This window comes from Leuciscus leuciscus (genome assembly GCF_965113295.1).
Source record: "Leuciscus leuciscus genome assembly, chromosome: 22".
NCBI classification, from domain to species: domain Eukaryota; kingdom Metazoa; phylum Chordata; class Actinopteri; order Cypriniformes; family Leuciscidae; genus Leuciscus; species Leuciscus leuciscus.
The window spans coordinates 3,136,715-3,155,843 of record NC_138746.1 but is presented as its reverse complement, the minus strand read 5'-3'; the positions used below and the strand labels follow the sequence as shown (position 1 = coordinate 3,155,843).

Genomic DNA, 19,129 nt, shown 5'->3' with positions numbered 1-19,129 from the left:
GCGTGAGAGAGGTGTGGCTTGTCGGACATAGCAACAGTAACTAAAGGGGGCGGGTCTTTGCGAATGGTCAATTGCACTGAATTTTCTAATAGGTTTAAATGATTTTTCTATCAGATTAGCTTTTTTGTGCAGCCATAATTCAGCCACATTCCTTTATCTCACAGTTTATTTCTCTTCTCCACAGACGTCCTTGATTTAATGGGTCCGATCATCGGGATGTCGCCGGATAAGAAAGCAGAATCCCCGGGTGTTATGGGGGAGCGGACGGGCCTGCGTGGGGTTTGTGGGACGTTGCCCGAAGCCGAGAGTGCCGCCAGTCCTCTCGCCACCAGCTTGGACCGCAGCTCCAGCTCGGGAGACGAGGAGCTCACCAACCTCAACTGGCTCCACGAGAACCTGCTCCAGAACTTCACGCTGGGAGGCCCCGAGGCCCAGTCGAGCCCGGGTCCGCTGTTCGACATCGAGGGGAACCGCGGCAGACCCGTCAGCTCCTCGACGGCTTCGCACGGGGGAGAGTCCATGAAGTCCAAGCCGCCGTTCTCCTTCTCCCTGCTCATATACATGGCCATCGAACAGTCTCCCAGCAAGTCTCTGCCGGTGAAGGACATCTACGGCTGGATCCTGGAGCACTTCCCTTATTTCTCCAGCGCCCCCACTGGCTGGAAGAACTCGGTGCGGCACAACCTCTCCCTCAACAAGTGCTTCCGCAAGGTGGAGAGGAGCCTTGGGAAGGTGAGCTTAGCAAACTAGTTAGTTTTAAAAAAAAATTATTATTAAATTGTGACACTATATACATGTGCTGATATACAAACTAAACAGGACAAACAAACAGCCAACAAAAGTCATGTGTGTGATGAGTAGGTTTAGGGGTCGGATTAGTGTGTGTGTTTGATGGGTAGGTTTAGGGGTCGGATTAGTTTGTGTGTGTGTGTGTGTGTGTGTGTGTGTGTTTGATGGGTAGGTTTAGGGGTCGGGTTAGTGTGTGTGAGTGATGGGTAGGTTTAGGGGTCGGGTTAGTATCTGTGTGTGTGTCTGTGTGATGGGTAGGTTTAGGGGTCGGGTTAGTGTGTGTGTGTGTGATGAGTAGGTTTAGGGGTCGGATTAGTTTGTGTGTGTGTGTGTGTGTGTGTGTGTGTGTGTGTGTTTGATGGGTAGGTTTAGGGGTCGGGTTAGTGTGTGTGAGTGATGGGTAGGTTTAGGGGTCGGGTTAGTGTGTGTGAGTGATGGGTAGGTTTAGGGGTCGGGTTAGTATCTGTGTGTGTGTCTGTGTGATGGGTAGGTTTAGGGGTCGGGTTAGTGTGTGTGTGTGTGTGTGTTTGATGGGTAGGTTTAGGGGTCGGGTTAGTGTGTGTGAGTGATGGGTAGGTTTAGGGGTCGGGTTAGTGTGTGTGAGTGATGGGTAGGTTTAGGGGTCGGGTTAGTATCTGTGTGTGTGTCTGTGTGATGGGTAGGTTTAGGGGTCGGGTTAGTGTGTGTGTGTGATGAGTAGGTTTAGGGGTCGGATTAGTTTGTGTGTATGTGTGTGTGTGTGTTTGATGGGTAGGTTTAGGGGTCGGGGTTGGTGTGTGTGCGTGATGGGTAGGTTTAGGGGTCGGGTTAGTATCTGTGTGTGTGTCTGTGTGATGGGTAGGTTAGCGGTAGGGTTTGTGTGTGTGTGAGTGTGAGATGGGTAGGTTAGGGGTTGAGTTTGTGTGTGTGTGTGTGATGGGTAGGTTAGGGGTCGTGTGTGTGTGTGTGTGTGTGTGTGTGTGTGTGTGTGTGTGTGTGTGATGGGTAGATTTAGGGGTCGGGTTATCGTGTGTGTGTGTGTGTGTGATGGTTGGGTTAGTGTGTGTGTGTGTGTGTGTGTGTGTGATGGTTGGGTTAGTGTGTGTGTGTGTGTGTGTGTGTGTGATGGGTAGGTTAGGGGTTGGGTTAGTGTAAGGGGAGAGAATATACAGTTTGGACAGGATGAAAAGCATTACGTCTATGGAAAGTCCCCACAAATATAGCGAACCAGACGTGTGTGTGTGTGTGTAAATGTAAGTGTATCTAAGTGTGGGAATGGAAGCATATAAACCAGAGAGTACAGAATTTTTTTTTATATACATGTCATTTTGGTGATCAAAGGTGAGTTTTAAGGGATAAAATGATCGACTACAGATCGACGATTATGCCGTTCGCAGTGCTTCGTGGGAGTGGGCGGAGCTAAAGAGATATTTAGCTTGTTTCGACTCTGATTAGTAGAATTGTCTGTACAGCATCATGGGTAATGTAGTTTTTCACCACAAATTCCACTGTTAAATACGATTATTTGAAAAATAAGCTGAAATAATGTGAACTGACTGCTTCAGCAGAAGCAAATGCCTCCACGTGGTGCAGTGGTTGTAGCAAGCGTACGTGTGACGTGGAGTTCTGGCGAGGATTTCTTCTCTCCGGTGAGAAAAAGAGGTGCGGAATCCAGTCAAGGTCACGGCTCCTCCCTGAGAGCAAACACACTCCGATAGCGGCTTATCCACCACACACACTCTGCTGGAGGAGACCCAGAGCCAGTGTTACAGCGGCTCCAAAAACCACGTTAGGAAGCAGAGAAACGTCTGAATGTCACTATATTAGATCTCAAATGCTGCTGGGTATCTTCACTTTGCTGTCGTTTTGGTGAATTATTTTATTTTTTTAGTGGATGTGTTTTACTTGCACAGGCGTTTTCAAACCTTTTAATACCAAGGACCCCAAAATATATGACGTCTCATAATGCAAAAGAACCCCTTTTCTAAAATGTAAGGGAACGACAGCCATATTTTAAGATGATATAATGTGTAAATATAATGATATAAGATGAAGTGTGATATAATTAAAACATCATGTGGTGTGAAAATGAAATATTTGGCGATGTCACTGTGTTAAAGCTAAAAGCAAGTGAATACTAATATTATCTAGAACATTTTATTATGAATTCAAATGATTATTTTGAGCACTTTTACTTTTTCTTTACTGCAAAACAAAATATTAATTAATTAATTTACCCCATATTTAATTACCTTTATTTTAACTGAATTTATTGTTGCAGTATTTTGTTGTACAGAAAATTGTTGAGTTATGAGAGTTGTGAGTTGATAATGAATAAAAGATTATGTAGATTTTTTTAATGAATTCAAAATAGGGCTGTGCAATTAATTGAATTTCGATTTCGGCTCCCAACGATCACCAAAATAGTACAATCGAGTAAAAACGATTATTTTGCCATGTTCTGTTTTGAAAGAACGCTCTTATTTTGTCTTGTGTTCTGAATGACACGCGCACATCCGTCCCTCCCGAAGCCGTAAACTCTCTCAGCTTGAATGTTTAAACTGATAAAGACTTAAAAAGAAGTGAAAATGATCAACTTTAGTTACGATGCAATGCTGGCCCGATTGTGCAAGTGACAATTCTGTCATGTCCCGACTCCTAAACGCGAGAGTGTAGTTTCGACGCTTGCCTTGTCCAACCCATGTTGAGAGACAGAGAGAGAGAGAAGACGTGGCGCCGCTGAACACTCACGCCGTTTGTGAAATTGCGTCTTTGCGAAAGTTTTAAAATTATAGATTTGATTTTATAATCTGTGTGGATTAATTTAGGCGACTCATACAATCTACATGCTAAAGTGAATCAATGTTTAATTATAAGTGGTGGACCTGCGGGAATTATTAAAATACTAATTTAAGTATTATCTGTTATATTATTTATTTTAATAGTTCAAAAAGTACAATAAATGTTCAAAATTAAAAAATGTAATAATTGTTGAAAGGTGTCTTTTTAATAAATGCAACACGTTCCCAAAGTCATGTGAAATAACCCTCTTACATAATCGTGATTTCAATACTGACCAAAATAATCGTGATTTATCGTGAATTCAAAATCAAACATTTGTCTTGCAATTTCAGTAAAAATATTGGTTCAAAGCATCATCAACACTAGATCTATAGTTTTATTTCAAACCAACAAATCTTTTGTTTTAAGATTTTTAATGAATTTTTTATATCTGATGTTTTAGTGCTCTCAAATCAGTTAATCGCGATTTATTCAAATCTAACATAAAAGTTTGTATATTATTCATTTACAAACTTTTATGTTAGATGCGATTTAATCAATTTGACAGCACTAATTTGTATATGTGACTTGCACGTCCCAGAGAGCTGTTATGATGTAATCACTCTTGCTAGGAATAAACATTTTAATTTATTTTTGCCACTTATTTAGGGAAGCGTAGAGAGAGGATCTGGAAGTGTTGCGAGCTGAGTTTAAACTGGTGTCGACCACATTAGCGTGTGTGTATTGACCATTACGCCACAGCTTTTTGCTTTATCTTTGTCCGAACGGTGTCAGACTCTCTTCCTCTGACTGTGCGGTCAGTGTAATTTCCCGTGTTGGGACCCGACGGCGTAACGTTGGGATTGCTAATGGCAGCGAGAGAGATTGTGTGTAAGTGGCTGGCTGTGAGATGATCTTTTCTCGACCCGGGAGAGGTCAGCGGCGAGAGACTCCCAGTGAGAGGCCATCCGTCAGACACACACGCAACGAGAGACACTGAGGTTTCGGATGACACCATTGGTTTCGGTTGCCATGACGACGTTTCCTCCTTCCTGTTTATGAGCCGGCTGGTAATCTGAGTCAAGGTTATAGCCCTCCTCCTACCTATTCCTAAAATAAAAATAAAACTATAGATCCAGTGTTGATGATGCTTTTGAACCAATATTTTTACTGAAAGTGCAAGGCAAATGTTTGATTTTGAATTCATTAAAAAAAACGACATAATATTTTATTCATTATCAACTCCCATTAGCAAGAGGTTCTCATTACGGTACAAATGTATTTAACATTTTCTGTACAACAAAATACTGCAACAATAAATTGTTTAAATAAAGGTAATTAAATGTTGGGTAAATTAATTAATTAATTTTTGTTTTGCAGTGAAGAAAAAGCAAAAGTGCTAAAAAAAATATTATTTTGAACTCATAATAAAATGTTCTAGATAATATTAGTATTCACTTGCTTTTAGCTTTAACACAATGACATCGCTAAATATTTCATTTTCACACAACATGATGTTTTAATTATATCACACTTCATCTTATATCATTATATTTACACATTATATCATCTTAAATATGGCTATCATTCCCTTACATTTCAGAAAAGGGGTTATTTCGCATTATGACTTCATATATTGGTATGTGTGTATATATATATATATAATATAGCTGTCAAAATTAAAGCGTTAATGCATGTGATTTAATTTTTTCAATTTAGCGAAATTAATGCAGCATCCTTTTTTTCCCATCATCCTTTTTTTCCCATCATCCTTTGGCTAATGTTACATTCAGAGCTTGTCATTAACACCCGTCGACCCCTCCAAATGCGTGTGTATTTCAGCAGGGGTGTGTAACGCTGTCTCCCCTACTAGACACTTTGCTGGGTTGAATTTTATATATAATATATCAATTTTTCAATTGTAGTCTTTTAAAAAGGCATCTGAAAAAATCAACTAAGTGTTGTCAAAAATACTCATTTTCCACAGAATAGATGATACCAGCTTTTCTCTCTCTCTCTCTCTCTCTCTCTCTCTCTCTCTCTCTCTCTCTCTGAATTGCATGATATTAAGTCAGAATTGCGAGATATAAAGTCAGAATTGCGAGATATAAAGTCAGAATTGCGAGATATAAAGTCAGAATTGCGAGATATAAAGTCAGAATTGCGAGATATAAAGTCAGAATTGCGAGATATAAAGTCAGAATTACGAGATATAAAGTCAGAATTGCGTGAAATAAAGTCAGAATTGCGTGATATAAAGTCAGAATTGCGTGAAATAAAGTCTCAATTGCGTGTTATAAAGTCAGAATTGCATGATATAAAGTCAGAATTGCGAGATATAAAGTCAGAATTGCATGATATTAAGTCAGAATTGCGAGATATTAAGTCAGAATTGTGAGATATTAAGTCAGAATTGTGAGATATTAAGTCAGAATTGTGAGATATTAAGTCAGAATTGTGAGATATTAAGTCAGAATTGTGAGATATAAAGTCAGAATTGCGAATTGCGAGATATAAAGTCAGAATTGCGAGATATAAAGTCAGAATTGCGATATAAAAATTTAGAATTGCGAGATATAAAGTCAGAATTGCGAGATATAAAGTCAGAATTGCGAGATATAAAGTCAGAATTGCGAGATATAAAGTCAGAATTGCGAGATATAAAGTCAGAATTGCGATATAAAAATTTAGAATTGCGAGATATAAAGTCAGAATTGCGAGATATAAAGTCAGAATTGCGAGATATAAAGTCAGAATTGCGAGATATAAAGTCAGAATTGCGAGATATAAAGTCAGAATTGCGTGAAATAAAGTCAGAATTGCGTGAAATAAAGTCAGAATTGCGTGATATAAAGTCAGAATTGCGTGAAATAAAGTCTCAATTGCGTGTTATAAAGTCAGAATTGCATGATATAAAGTCAGAATTGCGAGATATAAAGTCAGAATTGCGAGATATATAGTCAGAATTGCGAGATATAAAGTCAGAATTGCGTGAAATAAAGTCAGAATTGCGTGATATAAAGTCAGAATTGCGTGAAATAAAGTCTCAGTTGCGTGATATAAAGTCAGAATTGCGTGAAATAAAGTCAGAATTGCGTGATATAAAGTCAGAATTGCGTGAAATAAAGTCTCAATTGCGTGTTATAAAGTCAGAATTGCATGATATAAAGTCAGAATTGCATGATATAAAGTCAGAATTGCGAGATATAAAGTCAGAATTGCGTGATATAAAGTCAGAATTGCGTGATATAAAGTCAGAATTGCGTGAAATAAAGTCTCAATTGCGTGTTATAAAGTCAGAATTGCATGATATAAAGTCAGAATTGCGAGATATAAAGTCAGAATTGCGAGATATATAGTCAGAATTGCGAGATATAAAGTCAGAATTGCGTGAAATAAAGTCAGAATTGCGTGATATAAAGTCAGAATTGCGTGAAATAAAGTCTCAGTTGCGTGATATAAAGTCAGAATTGCGTGAAATAAAGTCAGAATTGCGTGATATAAAGTCAGAATTGCGTGAAATAAAGTCTCAATTGCGTGTTATAAAGTCAGAATTGCATGATATAAAGTCAGAATTGCATGATATAAAGTCAGAATTGCGAGATATAAAGTCAGAATTGCATGATATAAAGTCAGAATTGCGAGAAATAAAGTCAGAATTGCGAGATATAAAGTCAGAATTGCATGATATAAAGTCAGAATTGCGAGATATAAAGTCAGAATTGCGAGATATAAAGTCAGAATTGCGAGATATAAAGTCAGAATTGCGAGATATAAAGTCAGAATTGCGTGTTATAAAGTCAGAATTGTGAGATATAAAGTCAGAATTGCGAGATATAAAGTCAGAATTGCGAGATATAAAGTCAGAATTGCGAGATATAAAGTCAGAATTGCGAGATATAAAGTCAGAATTGCGAGAAATAAAGTCAGAATTGCGAGATATAAAGTCAGAATTGCGAGATATAAAGTCAGAATTGCGAGATATAAAGTCAGAATTGCGAGATATAAAGTCAGAATTGCGAGATATAAAGTCAGAATTGCGTGAAATAAAGTCAGAATTGTGTGTTATAGTCAGAATTATGAGATATAAACTATTCTGAGGTAAAACAAATATTCTTAGAATTGGACTTTATATCACACAATTCTGACTTTATATCTCGCAATTCTGACATCTTTTCTCAGAATTGTGAGATATAAAGTCCAATTCTAAGAATATTTGTTTTACCTCAGAATGGTTTATATCTCATAATTCTGACTTTATAACACGCAATTGTGAGAAAAAAAAGTCAGAATTGTGAGAAGTCGCAATTATTATTATTTATTTATTTGTTTATTATTCAGTGGCGGAAACAAGCTTCCATAAAAACTGGTCTGCCAATAGAAAAAAAACTGAGCGCTGATATATTGAAGAGCAGGTAAATGTACTTATATTTATTAATCTCAGAGATGTTAAATCTGAGACTGAGGGTTTTCTACCTTTAACACCCTTGACTCCCGTCCATCCATTAAGTGCACTAATAACTGAACTGATGCAGTAATTATGAGAGCTCATGGATCAGATCCTGTCATAAACATCCTTTATGCCGCTTACAACCACATTCTGATGTTTATCGGGCGCTTTTAACCTCTGCTCGTAAACTCCCAGCAGGGCCTGTGTTGCCAATCTCATGCTCAGATGATCACATTAAGACACTGTTCACGAGGACTTCTCATCGGACTGATGGGAAAGTGTCGGCCTGTTTTCTCATTTTCTTTCTGTGTGTTCGGAGTGAAATGTGCCGCTACATAAAAATGGTGTTTCTTGCACACCTGCCATTTTCTGACGCCTTCAAACTGCAGGATAGACCTTATTCAGAGCAGCGCCATGACAGACTTGCTGTGTTTCCAATGGCATCTATGTCTATCTATCATTCAGATTTAGAGTTTGTGGTTCCAGTCAGAGTGACCTAATGGTTGTAATAAGGCAACTATATTTTTAACAATTTACTTCAGATGTGCTGATGTCTCGTTCTGTCTCTGAGTATTTGCTCGTCTAACTGTGTGTGTGTTTGTGTGTGTGTTTCTGGTAGGTTAATGGGAAGGGTTCTCTGTGGTGTGTGGACCCTGAATACAGACCCAATCTGATCCAGGCCCTGAAGAAACAGCACTTCCCCACAGCGCACTCCTTCTGCACACCCCCTGCTTCCCCACCCAGGTAACGCACACATTTACTATAGTCCTGTCACCTTTATTTATATAGCGCTTTTTTACAAAGCAGCTTTACAGAGATAACAGGAAAATAATGCAACAAAGTTTGTTTCCAGAAGAAAGTAAGTAAGCTCAGTGATGTTCATTTTTATTGTAAAAAACTTAATTAATTTAGTTCATTTATGTATTTATATGTGACCCTGGATCACAAAACCAGTCACTAGCCAACAAAATATTGTATGGGTCAAAATTATAGCTTTTTCTTTTATGCCAAAAATCATTAGGATATTAAGTTAAAATCATGTTCCATGAAGATATTTTGTATATTTCCTACCGTAAATATATAAAACATTTATTTTTGTGAGTGAATGCTGCACAATCGCCAACATAAATGAACCACTTTAAAGGAGATTTTCTCAATGTTTTGATATTTTTTTCCGCACCTTCAGATTCCAGATTTACAAATAGTTGTATCTCGGACATATATTGTCCTATCCTAACAAACCATACATCAATGAAAAGCTTATTTATTCAGCTTTTATATTATGTATAAATCTCAATTTCAAAAAATGTACACATGTGACTGGTTTTGTGGTCCAGGGTCACATACAGGATATATATATGCTATAGTACAAACTAATGTAGGTCCGTTCAAGATGCACTCTATTGTTCGTTGGAAATGTGTGGGACGAGGCCGATCCCGTTCTGTAACCACAATCTCTATAAGCAGCTGATGCTGGTAGGGTAAGGGTTCAGTTGATATTCAGTCTGATATAAAATCATTTTAATTGCAAATATGGTGTGTGAATTGACCGCTAAGCGTTTTGATATTCTTTTAAATTACGATTATTATGTCAAAGAATGGCATTAAATTACTTTAGATGTTAAAATCTAAGAAACTAGGTGTTAAGTCTGTTCACACCATGAACAATAACTATAACGACAACGAAAAAGAGATGGTTATAAAAATGACTTTAATTGTAAAAGAATAGCAGAATCCACAACCATGACGACAACTGCACAGAGAACAACATCGCTGAAATCACTTTCAGAATTTTTTTCTCCAGCAGATGAATGATCAAAACATTTAAATCAGAATCAGAAGGGGCTTCATTCAGACTGTCAGTCCAAATCAGATTTTCGTGCATATCCAATTGGAATCCGATTATATTTAGCAAATGTGAACGGCATAAAATCACATGAAATGCGTTTTTTATTTATTTATTTATTTTTTTATAGATGCATTTTGAGCTACATTCATATGTGGTTTGAAATCGCATTTATGGAAATCCGTTTCAGTTCCGCTCTAATCAGATTTTGCATCGTTTGTCACTTTCTCACGCCACGTAAAACGTAAACGTGTAAGACGTTGTTATAGGAAACAGCTGAAAGTCGCTGCAGAAACGAGAGGTAGTTCTAGGAACTAACCACCAGCTAACTAACATTTTGTTCAGTTTGATCTGGACCTAGACTGCCTCTTTTCGTCTGACCAAATTTCGTCTGATTGGTGCGGACCGTGGTCCGGGGGAGGTTTCACACCTGTAATTTTGATTCGGATCAAACTGAAAAGTCCGAAAATGAAAGGGCCCTAAAAACCAAAGGGAATTATTATCCTTCAAGTTGTCATGCGCTCAGGTTGGTGGAACTGATTTGTGATCCTGCTTTGTATCTTACGGTGTGTGTGTCTGTGTGTTTCCGTCTGTGTGACAGTGCCTTCTCACCCGCACGCCACCTCTTCCTCCAGGACTGCTCTCTGAAAGGTGAGACATGTCTGTTTTTTTTCAGGTAAATGAGTAAAAAAATTATAAGCGCCGGTTTGAAATCTTGAACTTAAATTTATTTAGAACATTTAAAATATTCTCATCTCTCTCTATAAAAATCAAGGAAATTCATTGGTCAGAAAGTATGAGAACCCTGTGAATATTTTTTTTTCTTTTTTTCGGTTTATATTTTCATTATTTATCTTTATAGAGATTTCTCTGTCACCTTGAGTTTGGTGGCAGTTGTTCACTCTCTCTCCTCTGTCTGGTTGGTAATGAATAATTCAAATTTCCTGAAGGGTTGCATGGAAACAGAGAAACTCCAGCCCCTTGAATTCCTTCACACACACACACACACACACACACACACACACACACACACATGTCTGGTTTACTATCTTTGTGGGGACTCTCCATAGACTTAATGGTTTTTATACTGTACAAACAGTATATTCTATCTCCTTACACTAACCCTACCCCTAAACCTACCCATCACAGAACACTTTCTGCATTTTTACATTTCCAAAAAAACCTCATTCTGTATGATTTATAAGCTTGTTTACCCATGGGGACCTCTATTTAGGTCCCCACTGTGACACGAGTCCCCATGAGTCTGTGTGCATTCAGGTTGAAGTCCTCACCAGGATAGAAAAACAGGTACACACACACACACACACACACACACACACACACACACACACACACACACACACACACACACACTGACCACTGTGTGTCTCGTGTTCTTTTACAGAGTCTGACATTGATGCGGCGACTGCTATGATGCTCTTGAACTCGGCCCCCGGACACCACGCTGACACATGTAAGACCTCAATCTGACACTCTAGAATCCTGTCTAACGTTATATATATATATATACTATTTCTGTTATTCTATCTAACCTTTCTGTCTGTCTGTAGTTCATTCTATTTATCTATCATTCTAACATTCTACTTTCTATTTCTGTCTATCTATCTATCGTTCTATCATTAATTCTATCTATCCATCTATCGTTCTATCTATCGTTCTATCATTAATTCTATCCATCTATCATTCTATCATTCTATAGTTTGTTCTATCATTAATTCTATCTATCGATCTATCTATCGTCCTATCTATCATTCTATCTATCTATCTATCTATCTATCTATCTATCTATCTATCTATCTATCTATCTATCTATCTATCTATCTATCTATCTATCTATCTATCGTTCTATCTTTCTATCTTTCTATCTATCTATATCTATCTATCTATCTATCTATCTATCTATATCTATCGTTCTATCTATCTATCTATCTATATCTATCGTTCTATCTATCTTTCTATATCTATCGTTCTATCTATCTATCTATCTATCTATCTATCTATCTATCTATCTATCTATCTATATCTATCGTTCTATCCTATCTATCTATCTATCTATCTATATCTATCGTTCTATCCTATCTATCGTTCTATCTATCTATATCTATCATTCTATCTATCTTTCTATATATCTATCTATCTATCTATCAATCTATCTATATCTATCGTTCTATCTATCTATCTTTCTATCAGTCTATCTATCGTTCTATCTATCTATATCTATCGTTCTATCTATCTATCTATATCTATCGTTCTATCTATCTATCTTTCTATCAGTCTATCTATCTTTCTATCAGTCTATCTATCGTTCTATCTATCTATTTATCTATATCTATCGTTATATCTATCTTTCTATATCTATCTATCTATCTATCTATCTATCTATCTATATCTATCATTCTATCTATCTTTCTATCTATCTATCTATCTATCTATCTATCTATCTATCTATCTATCTATATCTATCGTTCTATCTATCTATCTTTCTATCAGTCTATCTATCGTTCTATATATCTGTCTGTCTCTCTCAGATCCACTCACATGTCCTGATAATCTTGCTGTTGGCAGTCAGTGTCTGCATCTGAGAGTCTGATGTTCTGCAGTGGATGAGTGTGTTTAGTTCAGGTTCATGCTGAAAGACACGTTTGCATCTTTATTTATGGGGATGGTTTCGCAAATATGTCTGTGTAATGACTAAAAGCTCTTGCTGGTAATTAGTGCAGCATTGCACTTCGTTCACACGTCTTTATCCTTGTTAAGCGTGTCACTGTAGTGTTCTCTACCTCTAATGAGCCTTAATCACCCGTAGCAGAATAAACCATCACAAGAGTGCTTCATTAAGACAGGCGGATGAAAGTACTTGATGACGCGTTTCATAACGCCAGTTTACAGATTGACACTTAATATGTCAACTAAATGAAACAAGAGTTTTGAATCTGGCTTGATCCAATGTTCAGATTTCTGTTCTGGATCTTTATGCAAATTATTGCATATTTAAAGGGGACCTGTTATGCTTTTTTTTATATTTTACACTTTCTTTAGTGTGTGATTGTTGCTGTTTGAGCTTGATAAAGGTTTCCTCCAGCGAGAGTTCTTCTCTATATCAGTGTCAGTGTTTCTGAACTCCCTGAAACGCCTCCATTGTAGTCTTGAGTTTCTTCCGGGAACGAACACGTCACAATATTCCTCATTTAAATGATTAATACGCAGAATAAAGGGGCGGGGCCTGGTTGAGTTAGTTAGTGGTGTGTTGAAACTGGCGGTTATGGTAAGGGGCAGGACATTTCCCAAACACACTCAAAGCGCTCGACCAATCACAACACACTGATCCAGCCGACCAATCAGAGCACAGTGTGCCTTTCAGAAGGAGGGGCTTCATAGAGACAGGAACTAAACAGAGCGTTACTGACAGACTGGGAAGAGAGGAGCCGCAACAATGGAGAATATGGGAAAAATATAGTGTTTATTTGCATTCAAGCATGAAAACTTATTCTAGTAGAGCCTAAAAACATAATCAAGACTTTGAAAAAGGACATAATAGATCCTCTTTAAACATAACATTTTAGAAATCTTGTAAATACATTTTTTTTGTGCATTTCTTATTGTAATCAATCAACTGGGGAAGTATGTTGATATCTGTTACTTTACCTGTGGTGACACAAAGGATGATGTCAGACATGAGAGTGCCGTCCTTGTGATAACTGTTGTGGTTTGGTCCTCAGGTGACCCGGACAGCCCTATAGACCTCTCACGCCGGGACTCGGTCCTAGTGAGCAGCGACCCAAAGCAGGACCACAACTACAGCAGCTCGTCCTTCCAGCGCTGCTCGTCTCGCTCTTCCTCGTCCTCCTCGTCCTCGCTCTCATCCCTGGACGAGGCCGGCTGTGAGTCCGGCCAGGCCCGTCGCGCCGGGAGCGAGGGTTTCCACAGCGATGAAGACTCGGATGAGGAGAGGAGCTCACGACTGCCCTCGCTCACCGTCAAGTGTCCTCTTCCGGGAAAACGGGCCCGGCACGAGTCCAAACCGGAGCTGGACGAGGAGTTGAAAGAGGCGGCCGGGTCTCTCTTGCACCTCGCCGGGATCCGATCCGGCCTGGATCTCTCCAAGCAAACGGCCAAGAGTAAAAAACTGGAAAAGCACCGGAAATAAAGCCGGAAAAATCCCTTAGTGACAATTTGAACCCCTGGACTGTGTATCAGTGACTGTGCCTCCTCATTTTCCACATCATGGAAACCTTCTCTCTTCTTTTTCTTTTTCTACATTTTTCGTTTTGTACGAGAGAATTTCCCTCCCGGACTCAAACTACGGCAATAGCAACTTTCACGCGGAGGTGAACGAAGCCATACCGAGCGCGAATGGAGGAACGTTCCTGTACGTGCTTCAAGATGAAGGAGAAACGGAGGAGTTGGATAGGGAGAAATTGATGTTTTTTTCTCTTAAACGTTTGCATGCTTCCTCTTAAAGTGAGTGTCCTACTCTTCCAAGTGAATCTGTGGTGTTTCTGCAGAGAAACGAGTGCATGTCCGTGTTGTTCCAAGCACTAACCTCTCCCGTCGTCCACTCCAGAAAATGGAAAACGAGAATTACATCAAAAGTTCCCAGTTTTTTTTCCTCTCTCTCTCTTTTATTTTTAAATTTTTTTGAAGTACAAAACAAAGAAATGCAATAATGATCATCAGACGGCTGGCGTGACGAGGCTCTGGAGATCCCTGCGGATGGCATGCTGAAAGGATTTATGGTTAACGGATACGTTTTTCTTTCTTTATTTTAAAGGCTCCATCAGTGGTGATGTTTATGGGGTGAATCTCATGAAAATATGTCAGGGTCACACTTCACTCCAGAATAAAAAAAGAAAAGAAATTGTTTAGCATTCAAATGAAACCGGTTTTGGGAGCATTGAGATTCATTATTCCCATTTTTCTCAATAATTCTCATTACTATTTTATATATTTAAATGTATATTTATGTTTATATGGATTTTTTTTTTCTTGGTAGCACATCTAATATTGCCATGCTTTAGAAATACTTTAAATATATATATATATATCCTCCAATATGTTAATGAAAATCTGAGGTGGAAGGTGGAAAAAAGTTTTCCTTTTAAAATCAGCAAAAATTGGCATACAAATAATAGACTAATTTCTACCTTAATTATTTTTAAACTTTTTTGTTTTGTTTGTATTTTGTCTTTGCTTTGCTTACAGTAATGAGAGTTTATAGGAAAAATGTGCTTAGTTGTCATGAAAATGTTAAATGCAAAACAAACTGCAAAAATAGGCTACATTTTTACAAATAAACAGTATTATTTCTTATTTGATCTTCTTGTTTTGGGGTGCACTATGACCTGCACATGTTCTTGACAGGTTTCGTGAGATTTACCCTGTGAGTCTTCATCAAATTATAAAGTTAAAAGCAATTAGATGCTTGACTGACTGGAATTAAAGCCTAATCTCGAATATCAACACAGGATCAACCATCACCACCGGAAGGATTAATAAACACAAAACGGCCCCAAATGGCTCTGAATCGACTCAGCATAAACACTAGAGGACTGGAACACATTTTCCCGTCATCCTCGTCTCTTTTGTCCGTGATCTGTTCAGATGCTCCATCAGTTGTGTGTGTGTGTGTGTGTGTGTGTGTGACCTGAAACAGGCCTTTCATGGCAGAGCTTGCCGTTTGATTCCCTCTGTCCAGACCCTATGCAAAAACACACAAGCCGTGTAGCTCTATATTTCCTCTTGGTATATACGTTTGTGTGTGTGTGTGTGTGTGTGTGTGTGATAATGTATGCATGTGGTTCTGTGCCCATTCGTTGCGTGTTTTAACGCAGTCAGCAGACTTCGAGAGGTCAACACTGGAGTTGAGGAACTGTGGGTGTAGATGTACAGATGCATGTTCATATCGCATGAAACATGGCATATTTCACCTCAAAATCCAAGGAAAAATAGGAAATTATATTTTGCATGAAGAGAATTGAAGGTTGAGATTTTTGTTTTCTTGACGTGACGTTATTTGCTTGATAATTTAAGCACGTCCCCCCCCCCCCCCCCTCCTCCACATGACTGATGTCATTACAGAGAATTCTGGGGGGAAAAGGCACACAGTGAAATGCCGTTTAAAATCTCATTTATTTTCATTACTGTAATGTAAAATATTTATACTTCATGGTAGTATTTGTTGTATTGCCTCTAATTTATACAGATTTTAATTAAAAAAAAAATAGTATTACAGTATTTGTTTAGCATAATACAGTTAAAAATGTTTTATAGTAATGAGAAACGACACAATAATTAGTTTTACAAACAAACTCAAAGAATTCATTACAGTATTGGGATGTGCTTCATTTTCTTTTTGTGCAATATTGTGCTTTTTCTTAATTTTTTATATTTTTTATTTTGGGGTGAAATATGATCCACATGTTTTCATGTGAAACTACTGCCACATTTACAAAAACAGAACATGTTATCACAGGTACATGAAGCCGGATGTGTTAAATATGAATATTTATTCACGCTGTATGTTTGTATGTTTGCCGAATGAAGTGTCCGGCAGCCAGGATCACCGTTTGCTGTTGTTTTGCCTCATTTGACCCTCTGTTTGCTCTCAGAAAACCCCCAGAATCCCAGCAGCTCATCTGAAATGCATGACCTGTGCCAAAAACATGTAAATCACTGCCTCATAGACACCTCGACGAGTTCATTGAGACGCCACATTTCAACATTTGAACAAAAGGGTCGCGTTTAATGAGCTGTTGAACTGTTCCCTTCATCTGGACCCACATCAGTGTCACTGTCTACAAAACCTGTTTCTGTTCCTCGTGTGCCAAAATATCAAAGATTATTTAATCACTGCCAAGGCTGGTTTACTAATCCTGTCTTTTTTTTTTCTTTTTTTTTTTGTACATCAGGTTAAGAAGTATTGACTATTAACTAATAAAACTGCCAAGTACCTGTGAGGGCGAATCTCACCACGCATGTCAAGAAAATTATTCTTGATTTCGCCTTAAAATCTAAATAAAATAATTTAAGAAATGATATTTTACTTACAGAAAATAAAAACTATTCTTTTTTCTTTTTTTTGGTGCATTTTGACTATTTTCATTTCATTATCATTATTGTAAAAATAAATAAAATTAAAATACATTATTGTGTGTATATATAATAGCCTATAAATTGCCTATAGGCTATTTAAATGCATATATGCATGCATGCATATATATCCTGATCATATAAATGCATAAAAATGTTAGCATAAATTTGCATTAAAATTGCATGCTATAATTTACACATGCATATATATATATTATAGCATGCAATTTTAATGCAAATTTATGCTAACATTTTTATGCATTTTAAACTTGCATGATGCATTTATTTATATATATTTACACACTCATTTTCTTTTTTTTTCTTTTCTTTTTTTTGTGAAATATGATCATGTATTTGTGAGATTCACCCATGAAGCATTAATTGTGTAAACTGCCATGTCTCTGTACACTGCCACGTGACCCACTGCTCGCTCGATATTCCTCAGAGGTTGAGTCGCATCTGTGAATGAGTGTGAAGATCCTCCGTGTGTGTGTGTGTGTGTGTGTGTGTGTGCGACTACACGAGCGATTTCTCTTTAGTGTTTGTCTCATCATGTTTTCTTCTGCGTAATATCGAGCGTGTGGAGACTGCATTGAATGATGTAAATAAATCACTGACAGCACTTCAGTATCAGTCTGTTACTGTCTGTCAGACGGACAAAACCCTCGTTTTTGTACGCTAACCTCTGTTAATAAAATGTTTCTAAAATGTATTTTCGCCAAAGATATGCAATTGCATTATATATGGTATTACTGAATAAAAGAAGCTGTTTTACTTAAGATGGTTTTGTCTAGATATGTGAAACCTATATAAACCTATTATATATATATATATATATATATATATATATATATATGTGTGTGTGTGTGTGTGTGTACAATATACATAGTGTACATATATTTTTGTGTATATATAAGCTACAAAATTTGACTTTATATATATTTTGTATGTATGTATATATATTATATGTATATGTGTATATACAGTACAGGCCAAAAGTTTGGAAACATTACTATTTTTAATGTTTTTGAAAGAAGTTTCTTCTGCTCATCAAGCCTGCATTTATTTGATCAAAAATACAGAATTTTTTTTTTATATTGATATATTATTACAATTTAAAAGAATTGGTTTTCAATTTATTATACTTTAAATTATCATTTATTTCTGTGATGCAAAGCTGAATTTTCAGGATCATTACTCCAGTCTATCACATGATCCTTTAGAAATCATTCTAATATGATGATTCATTATCAAAGTTGGAAACAGTTCTGCTGCTTAATATTTTTTCATAACCTGTGATACTTTTTTAGGATACTTTGATTAAAAAAATAAAATTAAAAAAAAGCAGCAAATGTTTTAAAAACAGAAATCTTTTGTAACAACAATATACACTACTGGTCAGTCATTTGGGGTCAGTAATTTTTTTTCTTTCTTTTTTTTAAATAAATCAATACTTTTATTCAGCAAGGATGTGTTAAATTGATAAAGTGATAGAAAAGAAGATTTATATTATTAGAAAATATTTTTTTATTTTGAATAAATGCAGTTCTTTTTAACCTTTTATTCATCAAATATATTAGGCAGCAGAACTGTGTCCAACACTCATAATAAATCAGAATATTAGAATGATTTCTAAAGGATCATGTGATAGACTAGATGTCACATGTGACACTGAAGACTGGAGTAATGATCCTGAAAATTCAGCTTTGCATCACAGGAATAAATGATAATTTAAAGTATAATAAATTGAAAACCAATTATTTTAAATTGTAATAATATATCACAATGTTAAAAATAATTCTGTATTTTTGATCAAATAAATGCAGGCTTGATGAGCAGAAGAAACTTCTTTCAAAAACATTAAAAATAGTAATGTTTCCAAACTTTTGGCCTGTACTGTATATATATATATATATATATATATATTGTGTGTGTGTGTGTGTGTGTGCGTGCGTGCGTGAGTGCGTGAGTGTGTTTCTGTGAGTGATTGTGTGATTGAGTGTGTATAAGCTACAAAATTTAACTATACTGTATGTGTGTGTGTATATATACATATATAAATATACAGTATACAGGTGTGTGTGTGTGTGTGTGTGTGTGTGTGTGTGTGTGTGTGTGTGTGTGTGTGTGTGTGTGTGTGTGTGTGTGTGTGTGTGTGTGTGTGTGTGTGAGCG

At 37.0% G+C, this 19,129-nt stretch overlaps 1 protein-coding gene across 4 annotated transcripts in view; it reads left to right on the top strand.

Annotated features, from left to right (window-relative positions):
• foxn2a (forkhead box N2a) overlaps nt 1-17,734 on the top strand; it is a 63,044-nt gene extending 45,310 nt beyond the window's left edge. For 3 of the 4 annotated variants that reach the window (XM_082153448.1, XM_082153447.1, XM_082153449.1), the window contains exons 2-6: nt 185-732; nt 8,619-8,743; nt 10,447-10,496; nt 11,251-11,319; nt 13,586-17,734. In XM_082153448.1, coding sequence (XP_082009574.1) covers nt 199-732; nt 8,619-8,743; nt 10,447-10,496; nt 11,251-11,319; nt 13,586-14,013 — 1,206 coding nt within the window. In that variant the 5' untranslated portion in view covers nt 185-198 and the 3' untranslated portion in view covers nt 14,014-17,734. The remainder of the gene's footprint in view (nt 1-184; nt 733-8,618; nt 8,744-10,446; nt 10,497-11,250; nt 11,320-13,585) is intronic. The other variant, XM_082153450.1, reaches the window with a different exon arrangement.
• Nucleotides 17,735-19,129: the final 1,395 nt, after the last annotated feature.